Raw genomic sequence first — 12,134 nt, forward strand, 5'->3', positions numbered from 1 at the left:
ATGAAACGTAAAAGTGAGCTCTATTATCACTCATCGGATACACAGATCTCCAACACACCACATAGACTCATGGAGTCAAATATGTCCCAAAAGTGAAGCATAAAGCTAACACTCTCCTTATTTCCCTTCACATGTCCCATTGAATGGAACTTAGCTCACATGTCCCATTGAATGGAACTTAGCTCACATGTCCCATTGAATGGAACTTAGCTCACATTCCCTTATTCCTCTAGCATGTCCCAAGGCCTCAATGCCTAAAATCACTGTACATATAGGTGAGTACTCACAATCCTATAGCAGGCCAACTATATCCAACGGTTTCAAGATTATAAGGACAAAATATCTACAATCAAACACATATCACTTACCGATTATCCATACACTATAACTGCATATTTGCATCTTTAGAAAAAACACTATCATTAAAATTTAACATATAAATATCATGTACACACTTGTACTTTCAAAAAAGTTATCATAACCACATATCACATGTTATAGCATCTCATCTCAATTCACATATTCACAAACACATAAGCACATAGTTCACAAGATAACATAGGTATGAGAAACCTTACACTTGAAATTTAGAGTAGGGGTTTATGCCACCACTAAATTCCCAAATAACACATTGAATCATTTCCACAAGTAATTATTCCAAACACTCACAAATTACGCTTTCGTCGAAAAGTCAAAAATTCAAACTAGCTTTTCCTTACCTTTATCTTTACTCGTAAAAGGCCCTAACGAATCTGAAGCTTCAACCCAATAATTCACACAACAATACATCAAAAATCAGGTAAGGACTCACCATAAGCAATAAGAAACATAAGCCTAAGTTGTAATAGCCCGTTTTTAGTAAAATCAGAACAGTGGTTTTAAGACCAAAAATCCAATGTAAAAATATTCATTTTATTACTAATTTAATGTCTACAGTATTTTAGCAAGCTCATATAAAACATAAGCCTAGCTGTAACAACCCGTTTTCAGTAAAATCAGAACAGTGGTTTTAAGACCAAAAATCCAATGTGAAAATATTTATTTTATTACTAATTTAATGTCTACAGTATTTTAGCAAGATCATATAAAAATTTCGTTAAGAAATTTCGACGTTTGCATGTTTAATTTGGTGAAAATGACTAAATTAAAAAAGGTGCAAAATTAGAGTTCTATAAGTTAAAGGTACTAAATGGCTATGAAATTAATTAGTTAAGGGATTTATGTCATAATAGACTATGGTTATAATGAGTGGACAAATATGGACATTAAATGTATGTTTTAAACGTTAAATTATAAGGTTATTTAAGTAAAATGATAAATATGTTAAGTAAAAAAAATAAAAGAAAAAGCTATTATTTTCCTTAATGAACTTCACCACCGAAATTGAAAAACAAAACCTCCATGGGAGCTTGTTAAGTTCGGCTAGACATTCCTCTTGCATGTAAGTGAATTTCGGTCTCGTTTTTAATGATTTTTATGTTTTTGGGATCGTTGTAGCTTAGTCTAGCTAGCCTAGAGACTAATTTGCAAAATTATTGAAAGGTTAGGGGTTTTTCATGAATTTATTCATGTGGTTTTCTATGTTTGTTGGAAGAAAATGAATCCTTGTTGATAAATAAACAACTTTTGTAAAGTGAATTTTGTTGAAAATGTCAATTAGGGATTTATTTGTAAAATGTGGAAAATACAAGTTGAAATTGTGAAAGAATGACTTGTATGAGTGTGTATTGAATTCAGCTAGCTATGTATGTGGATGAAATTGCATGAATTTCAATTTTTAGGCTTAAGGACTAAATTGTAAAGAAGTTAAAATATTAGGGGTACAAGTGTAAATTTGCAAAAGTATGAATTTGAACTGATTTGAAAGAATGAATATTGAATGGATTGATTTTGATTATTTAGATCAAGTTAAGCCTCGTATGAATTTATACCGAGAGAAAGATGAACTGTCGAACTAATCGTTCCTATTTCATTGTTCTTGTGATCGAGGTAAGTTAGTAAGTTTAAATAGTGTTTTAATGTATTTGATTTAAATGCTATTATGTTATTTATCATATTATGTCTCGACAAAAAATCCAACTACGTTACAACGACTATTGAGTCCTGTTTGAACCTTAGGAACATATAAGATACAAATGACATGTCATAGGGTTACCATGTTTCGGGTGCTGGTCCTAAACATCCTATTGATGGCTGAGTTTTGGCATTTGTTGCAGATACTCATTAGCTTGTGTGAGCTGCATTGGGAAGCTATGTTCTGACCATTAGCTTGTTTGAGCAGGCCTATTTATGGCTCATATGAGCGATTACGTAAAGGATAAAAAAAGGAATGGTTTTGCCCATGTGTTAGCACACTTTGTGTGAGCTTTCTGTGTATCTGATATTATTCTAAGTGGTTCAACGAGTATGTAAAGGGATAAACCGGTAAGCGTTCCGGTTGATTACACCATGAGATTATGGAAAGGGATGAAGTATTGATGAACAAGGTATGTATAGCCATGTTATAAAAAGTATGAATTCATATGTATTATGATTATGAACTTTACCTTACCATGTGATGAATTGTGCTAAGTTATATGATTAAGCACTAACTTCTGTTGTTGGTGATGCTTAGGCTTGCACCAAGCTTGTGTTGGATTTATCATGTCTATTTTATGATTATGCTATGAAAATGGTAAGCTTTGTTCATGAATTACGAACTTACTAAGCATTATATGCTTACGTTGTTTTTATTTCCTATGTTTTATAGATTATCGAAAGCTCGATCGGTTTGGAAGCTCGTCAGAGATCTATCACACTATCCTGCGACTATTTTGATAGATTTTGATGTTTTGAGTCATGGTTATAATGGCATGTATAGGAGAATTATGTTTGATGATTTGGTCATTATGTTTGGCTTGTAAATGTGGTATTCTGGTTGATGAACTTTTGGCATTTTAATGCTTTGATGGTTGGTGTTGAAATGGTCAAGTAAAGTTATGTTTTGAATGACTAATTTAGTATGCTTGAATGTGAGGTAAGTTTGGTATGGCAATAGATTAGAAATGTATGGTTGATGAATGGCTAAATTATACATACGTTTAAGTATACTTGATTGTTGTGATTGAGGTGCCTTTTGGCATATTAGTTGTATAAATAGATGCTATATTGAATTAGTCTTATCATGCATGTTTTAGGTATGTTTTAAAGGTTTGGTGATATGTGCAAATGGCTTGTGGGTGTGTGCTTGTTTAGGGTGAAGGAAATGGCTTGAAATTGGTCTATTTCTCGTCCACACGACCAAAGACATAAGTGTATGTCTCAGTCATGTGTGACACATGGCCATGCGACATGGTTGCGTGTCCCTTGTAAGTTTCAAAGGGTTGAGAGTGAGGCAGTTACATGGCCTAGCACATGGCCTAGCATATGGCTTGGAACAAGGGCGTGTGAGGCCATTTCGAGAGTTACACGGCCTTGCACACAGGCATGTAGCTTGGCCGTGTGACCCAAGTCAGAGAGTTACACGTGTACAGACATGGGCTGGGACACAACTGTGAGTCCTTACTTCGAATGTCCACATGGCCTAAAACACGGGCGTGTGTCTCAGCCGTGTAATTCACACGGCTTGGCCACATGGCCGTGTGACCCCTGCAGTGTGAAGTTTTCTATCTTTTACCATGAAATTCTAAAAGTTTCTGATTTAGTCCTGAATCGTTTCTAATGTGTTTCTAAGGCCTCGAGGGCTCGAATAAGGGATGATATGCATGTATTTGAATGGATTATGTTATGATTTATGAAATGTTTGGAAATGAATGATTTGAGTTATGTTTTTACAGTAACGCTCCATAACCCTATTCCGGTGAAGGATACGGTTTAGGGGTGTTACATAAGCTATGTTCTCATGTTTCAAAACCTTTAACATAACTAACTTGAAATCCAAATATCTCGATCAACACTTAATATTTTCACCTAAAACCAATTCTGTTCATCTTATAATTCACCTACGACTAATTACTAAGCTTTAAACCACACAAAACTACTTAATTCATGGTATCGACTTTTTCCCCATGTTTTATGGCAATTTTCTAAAAATTCATTAAAACACAAAAATTCTTTTACAAAACATCAAATTAATTTTAGAAACCTTCTAATCATATTAAAACAAGTTAAAAAACACTTTGAAACCACATTTTTACTCAAAATCCTAAAATTCACCATTAACGAGCCAATTTTCGGCTTTTATTCAAAACATGCAATTTCATGGCTAAAAACTTAGTTTTAAAGACTAAATAACATTTAAAACTATTTAGGAGTTCAATCGTTACCTTAAACGATGAAAAATGGGCATTTGATTGAAAACTCGAAAGCTTGACAGTGGAGAAAACTATGGTGTTTTTGGGTGTTTTTCTTAACTTCTATGGAGATTTATAACTTAATAGATATACAAATCGAAAGGAATTAGAATTTGGAATTAAAAATCAATTGGGAGAGTTAGGAGAACTATGGATGGCACAAGTATGAGAGGAGAAGAAGACTAATGTGAAAATAAAACTACAAATAGGCATTTTTAGGTTAGATTTTAAAATCTGGTCTAATTGCCTCTTAAAAACTCTTAGTTTTGAATCTTTTACAAATCAGTCTTTTTTTAAAATTACAGGTATTTAAAACTCATTTTCTAAAATTGATTTAATTTTATAAAAACCATAGTCAAAAACATTATCGATAAACCATGTTGCAAAATTCTGAACATTCTGAGGCTAAAATTCCTAAAATACCCCTAAAACTCTTAGACCCTATTTTGGCGTGTTACAGCAATGATAGAAATCTAAGGAATTAAGCTTGGGATTCAAAATTGAATGAGGGGAGCTTTGGAATGCAATGGACAACAAAACAAAAATATGGAGAAGAGATTAACGTGGGTTTAATAAAGATTAAGGGGGAAAATAGGGTGAAAATTAAAATTTGGTTTAATTGCCTTTTAAAAACTCATAACTTAGACCCTTTTACAAATCAGTATTTATTTCAAAATTGAAAGTCTTTTGAACGTTATTTTCAAAAATTGTTTTAATTTTTAAAATGCCATAAACAAAAAATTCCCGAATAGCATGCTAACAAAATTCCCGAGCTCACTAGTGTAAACCCTCCCCATTTTTCCCTCAAAACTTCTAGGCCCAATTTTGGGGTGTGACAATGAAGCTAGGAAATTATTGATCACAACTTACTGGGCTCTATGGCATATGTGCAATCAGTTGGTGCATGATGGTATCAAAAGGTCAATGCAGGATTTGGTGGGTTTTATTCATGGGTATGTTCAGGAAAATGATTCTATCAGTATAGCTACACTACTAGTACGACCTATGATGAAGGAATGATGGAGACCTCTAGACAGTGGCATTATAAAAATAAATTTTGATGCCTCATTCCAGGCAGAATCTAACATTTATATTGTAGTTATTCTCATCAGAAATGATGTTGGCCAAGTTATGGGAGCATGTACGTACCCTTATTACGATGTCGCGGATGCATTCTTAGCAGAGGCCAAGCATGTGAACGAGTAGTAATTTTTGCAACTGAGATGGGGTTTCATAGAGTCCTTTTAGAAGGTGATTCGTAGTCGGTCATCAAGAAGGTTAAATCACAGGTAGAAGATACGTCGGCTCTTAGACCGGTTATCCAGAACATTAGAAGCCTTGCGAAATAGTTTGAAGAAATTACTTACCATTTTGCTCACAGAAAAGCTAATGAAGTGATAACTCTTGAAAAAAATTATATTTCATGCCTTTAGGCCTAGCTAATTGCCTGTACTTAAGTAAATTTAGTTGCATTTTAGGACATTCTATTTGTAATTTTCATTGCATTACATTAAGAAAATTGGACTTATCTTAAATGTTATTTTATATGTTACTTTTACTTGTTTATGGGAAGGATATGTTTGGTAGTAATTGGCAGGTACAGGATGCGGAGAAAGAAAAAAGGAATGAAGGTTTGTCTTGGCAAAAGTTTGGACAGTTTTCCAACACGAATATCGTGGCAATTCTAGGAAGACCGAGTCAACACTCAACGCATAACAATTTTAGCCCAACTCTACTTGTACTAGAAAATCTTCCTAAAAAAGAGGAAAAAAGATTATGAGATCATGGGTTGATAACCACGTACCCTAAATGAAGGGATTTTAAACCGAAAAAGGAATCTAAAAAAATAAAAGTTATCTTGGTTTGTTGGATTTACCCTAGGGAAAAGGCTTATAAAAAGCCAAATGAGGAAACCTAAAAAGACGAACAAGTGTGGATATCTATAGGCAAACTAGGGGGTAGCGGCTGAGTAAAGAAGGAAATAGGAAGACGAAGGCAAACCCTCTCAACCATCACAAGACACTGTTTCGCTGGAGTATGAACTGGACATGCGAAAGTTTTCTTCCCGACGTTCTTCTATTATTTCTTAATCTATTCCTCCATGAATTAATTTCATTGAAACGATGTTGAATGATATTTTGGTTTTGAATTTTATTTGCCAACGCATGAGCTAAATCTCATAGGGCTAGGATTACTTGATGAAACCTTTATTTTCTGTAATGGTTGAAGCATAAATTTGAATTAATATACTGTTTCATTCAATTATTTTATTTCTAAATTTTATGTCTGCAATCCTTAGACATAGACGACTGTGCGTCATGCCAATAAACTAATTTAATTCTGAAAAGGTTGGATTAGTCGGACCAAAATTGAATGATATGAGTAAGTACTCGATAGATACTTGTAGTAGACTCTAGACATAGAGCAGCATTCATACAGAAGAAAATAGTGTAGGGTACCATATTAAAGGCCTATAGACATGGGTAAGGTAACTTGAGGTTTCTTCTCTCGAAAGAAACAGACCACTTTAGAACTCTTTTGAGCAATAGATTGATTACGATTTTAACAAGGCATTATTGACAGTAAGTGTAGATTCTTAATAATTCTGACCTTCCATATCAACATCGTATATCCCTTATGCCTTTTCGTAGTAGATTTTCCATCGCATCCTTAGTTGTTTACTTGTTCAGTTACATGTTATTCATATAATCATTTTCTTAATTGCCGTTGCATTTTTACTCTTGCATTGTCCCAGCATTTTCAATGATTCATCAGTTACACATATTATTTACATTAATATTCCTTTTGTTTACCACCACATTTTTATCATTATTTTTCAATAACATTAATATAACTTTATCATAATAACTTGACCATTTGTATACCTAATTCGATCCCTGTGGAGACGATCTCACTTATCACTTTATCAGTTGATTTGACGTGTATGCTTACACAATTCACATATCATTTCACACGCGACATGAACCGACGCATACACTTGCGATAGAAGGACATAGGTTTCGAGAACCTCGATACTAGATGGATGAGGCCCCAAGGACCATCAATCGAGTGGTGGTTGCAGACTAGGATGCATGGGTACGAAGAAGACTGGGTAATTTGCAATAACTTTGAGAAATGAAGAATGGGTACTTTGGATCTCCATGAAGGATCTTAAAGTTTCTCCTTGATGACTGTTGTTTCTGTTAATCGCAACAAAGTTGGTTTTGAGTTAGGGAGTTTATCGTTGATTTCTTTTGCTATTTCGATTTTAGGGTTTGGCTTGGGGTATGGTTTGGGAGTTTATTGAGTTTTCCTTTTGCTTATGTTTGCTTTTACTTTCTGCTTAATGTGGTTTTTCTTTTCTGATTGGTTGTCTATATCGGTCATGTAGCTCAGACCAGGCAATTCATTTAATGGAAATCAAGGTTTAAAAAAAATAAAAAAGGCATGCTTTTGGCTTTGTATAATATGAAGAATAATAAGGGTATGATTATCTTTTTATTGAAAAATTTCTTTGTATAAGATGTTTATTATATTTTCTTCAAACCTGAAGAGTAAATGGGTATTTGTAGAATTATAGAGACTATATTTACAATAAATACGATGGATAAGTGTATTTTACCATTGTTATTATTATTTGGGTAAACTATAAAGATAGTCAATCAACTACGCCTTTAGTTCTATTTTAGTTATCTAACTATTAATTTTTTGATTTAGCCACCGAACTATATTTATAATAATAAGTGTATTTTCGATTTGGTCACAAAAAGCTGAAGTAAGCTTTTTTATTGATCGAATAACAAATTTAACCCTCCAATGCTTACGCATTTTATTAATTTGATTTTAAATCTAAAAATTCAACAAATTTAGCCATTGTTTACAAAATTTATCATTTTAGTTCTAATTCTATAGAAATAATAAATTTTCCCTCAACATTTACAAAATTTGTCAATTTAGATCTAATTCTAGAAGTTCAATATATATATATAACCATATTTGGATAAAATTATAAAAATGATTTAAAAATCTAAAAAGTATAAATAATTTATAAATAAAACCAAAACATATGTATTAAACATTGTTGCACAAACGTTAGTAAAATAACAGTAATATAAAATATTTATTTAAATCACGAGATCGAACCAGAACAATATATAGGCATATATATATAAAAACTGGAAAACAGAAAATAAAATTAGATTGAAATATTATATTGGTAGTTGAGGCCTATTTTTGACAGTTTGAAAAATATGCAGGGACAAAAAATCTCTCCATCTTTTCCCTGTCATATGATAAGTTCTGCTGAGGAAAATTAAGATTATGTATCGGGCTAAAATATTCACAAGTTTAGAAGGCCCAACTAGTCCGAACATTTCTCATCACCCACGTCATACGAGTACACCCTCAATCCTGATAGGTTTGGATTTGCACCCCTATGCACAAGGGAAAGTATTAATCATTCAATAACCACTAAATTGGTTCACATATATAAACATGTTCCACACTTGATATCTAACCAATGTGGGACTAAGCTTTCCATTGTCGTTAACATAATTCACAAGTGGCTTACTTTGAGCATGAATTTCTCATTCATCACTCAACCATTTTTGAGGATATGATATACCATTTTAAGGATCTCATGGAGTAGAATATAAAACCATAGTTTTATGATTGAAATCTCCACCTTTACTAATCGATAATATGCCTCAAAGCTTCCAAAAAATTTATTTTTCTAACAAAAATATAAAAAATGCAAAAAAGAGAAATACATCAAATGATTAAAAAGGAAACAAACACGAAATGGATTGATGTGCAATAGAAGGAGATGAAGTTGGACATGTTCATGGGACATGGAATCGACAAACTTATCTCCCTTGATTCAATTTAGCTCCTATTTTCAATTTGGACTAGATTTTTTTGGGACTAATCGTTTGACTACCCCAGTTTGGAAGTTATTCAAAGTTAGAAAGAAAAAAAAGGTGAAAAAAAGACTTTTCTAGGTTTTTCATTTTATGAAACATTTCACATTGCATTCGTTTTCTCTACTTAAAGATTAGATCTTTGTATATTTTCAAAATAAGAAAAATTCAAAATAAATGCTTTGTAATAGTTTAAAAATTGTTAGTTTTTAGAGGAATCTAATTAAATAATATGATATTAATCTAAAATATAACACATTAAATTAACTTAAACTTTTATCATATTCACGAATGTGACATTAGTTTAAAATGAGCACAATTGGAATGGTGTTAAATGCTCTTCTTGTTTAGTGGGTTTTGGAACTACGTTAAGGAATATTAAGAAATGATTTTTAATATATATTTTAAATATTTAGAATTAGAATTAAATTAATAACTATTTGTAATTATTGAGAGATAAATTTATTGAGTTTATTAGAATTAGAATTAAAATAACAAATTTTGTAAATATTAATAGTTAAATTTATTGACTTTTTAGATTTAAGATCAAATTCATATACTTTAAACATTAGATAACTAAATTTATTATTAAACCAATAAAAAAAATTCAATCATCTAATTTAATGATAATTAAAGTGACTATGATAGTGAGTATGATATTTAATTTTCAAAAAGTTCAATAAATAAATGGAGAAGTATAGTTGTTGACTATTCTTGGAATTTACCCTATGTATATTTGTTTCTTTTTTCCGTTTTGTACCGAACGCCTCCTTACTCTCCCTTGCGGAAAACGATTCCTCTCATTTCTATTATCCTCTTTCTCTCAAAACCCTAAACCGTTGCCAATCATAATAATCAGATTCTGCAAGTTCTTTATCTTCTTTATTGTCCTTTATTGATTTTATTGGTAATTATGATTTCTTCTTGCATTTTTTTTTTATCTCGACAATCAATTATGTCCCAATTTAACAAATTTTTCTTTTGGTCTTCTTACAGTAAAATTTGATGTGATGAAGAGGGCAATGGCATGGGATGATCATGATGAGGCAAATGATTCATCATCTTCTGACGAATCTTCATCTTCAAATCCGGACTCTGAAGCTGAAGATGGACCTCCCAACACCAAGCTTAAGAACTCATCACAAGGTGTTACAGTTTACTCTCCTTTCCTCCTTTTTCCCCTTCATTTTTATGCTTTTCCTTCATTTTTGACATTTTACTGAATTGAATGGAATGGATATCTTCCTCGATTTTGATTCTTTTGGTACGTAAATTAGAATAAATATTATAGAAGAATGCTTGTGTTTATTACAATAAATATTATTGAAACTATGGTTATTCTGAATAGCTGAATCATAATTTTGCTTGCTAGAGGGTGGTACTGCCATTTGTGTTTATAGCTGTGCAACAAAGGGGCGAAACCATGTCACCTTATTTATATGAGAACAAACTCTGAAGACTGCTGGTTTACTTGATGTTTCTAAATATTGCCATTAGCATTGTACTGATTAGGCATGATTTATATAAACTCATATATTATTATAGATTGCTGAATTTTCCTTATTGTTCTGCCCCTTTAAGTTTAAATATATTCTTTGATTTTTTTACCAAAAGAAAAGGCATACCTGGTTTACTGTCTTTAGCTGCGTATGTACAGCAAAATCTAGGAAACAAAAAAGTGCTGCTTTGGATTTTGAAGCATTGAAGCGACATGGCTATAATGGAGGGTTGTCTGTCCTAAATGTACCTCCTCCAAAAGAGAAGCCAGACTGGTCTTGGTCAACTGGCAGAGAAAGCAGTGAAATCAGGGAGATTAAAGAATCTTTCGAGGACAGACAGAAAACTAGAGCCGCAATATTGGATGCAGAGGAGCTGGTTAATGTACAAACTCGGAAAGAGAAACAGAATGTTTCCTTTTCACAGAAGGAGAAGCGGAAAAGAGAACTTGGTCAGGCTAGTAGGGGGAAGAATTATGTTGAAGAAGAGAAGAGGTTGCTCCGGGAAAGTGGCATCTATTCTGGTTTTGATACTTGATTTGTGTAACTAGGAACGAGCTTTCTCATCATGTATGGGATGTAGTTGTTCTCTTGCGCTAGATACTTGGTTGTAACATCTATTTTTGTGGTTTTCAGAAAAACAGGTTCCGTATTGTTGTATTATAAAGATAATTATCTTTCAAGACAGTTACAAAAACTGTGAATCTAGTGGCATTTGTTTGGCATGTGGGATTAATGATTAGTTATGGATTTTGTTGTGAGCAAGTCTGGATTAAACTTGATGTTCTAATTGAAAAAGGATGATTTTCATATTGAACATTTGTTCATACGTTTCTTTTCTATCGTTTGAAGATATACTTGCATGAGCTCTATCAGTTTCTTTTGTTGTGGAACCTCTGTACTTTATATGTTCAAATCCTGTAAGTTGTTACTGGTAAAGGAGCAGGACCTTCAAATTCAGTATTATCTGTTTAAAGGGTTCTCTACTAGAAGTGCTTATGGACCGGGTCTAAATATGATATTGGTGTATTTTATGCTTATCCAAGCTCAAGCCAGCCCAAAACATGGACTTAAAATTGTGTCCAAATTCATTCATACTTGCAAAAGATTAACCAAGTCCATTTTAAGTTTGTCTATATATATATATATATTTTATTTACTGAAATTTTTTATATAGTGATCTTGACATTATTTTAATATTTATATTATAGTATTATTATATATTTAGTATATGTTTATTTTTTAATGTGTTTTAAATTATTTAATATATAAAAATAACATAAAGTAAAGCATTATAAACTTAAACATGGATTGGGCCGGGCTTGGGCCTTGAATGTTCAAACCAAAACTCAACCCACATTTTAAATGAGATTAATTTTTTTTACACA

At 32.3% G+C, this 12,134-nt stretch overlaps 1 protein-coding gene across 1 annotated transcript; it reads left to right on the forward strand.

Annotated features, from left to right (window-relative positions):
* The first annotated feature begins 9,989 nt into the window (after positions 1–9,989).
* Positions 9,990–11,511, forward strand: LOC105790929 (uncharacterized). Its single transcript, XM_012618740.2, has 3 exons — positions 9,990–10,157; positions 10,247–10,396; positions 10,908–11,511. The coding sequence occupies exons 2-3, from the start codon at positions 10,261–10,263 to the stop codon at positions 11,282–11,284; spliced, it is 513 nt and encodes a 170-aa protein (XP_012474194.1). The 5' UTR covers positions 9,990–10,157; positions 10,247–10,260; the 3' UTR covers positions 11,285–11,511.
* The last annotated feature ends 623 nt before the right edge of the window (positions 11,512–12,134 follow it).

Source organism: Gossypium raimondii, chromosome 8 (genome assembly GCF_025698545.1).
Source record: "Gossypium raimondii isolate GPD5lz chromosome 8, ASM2569854v1, whole genome shotgun sequence".
Taxonomy (NCBI): domain Eukaryota; kingdom Viridiplantae; phylum Streptophyta; class Magnoliopsida; order Malvales; family Malvaceae; genus Gossypium; species Gossypium raimondii.

Bases quoted from the DNA above. Each gene is read 5' to 3' on its own strand.
- LOC105790929 (XM_012618740.2), top strand. From the start codon at position 10,261: ATGAAGAGGGCAATGGCATGGGATGATCATGATGAGGCAAATGATTCA. The intron at 10,397-10,907 runs GTGTTACAGTTT...GCGTATGTACAG, and splicing joins GCTTAAGAACTCATCACAAG to CAAAATCTAGGAAACAAAAA.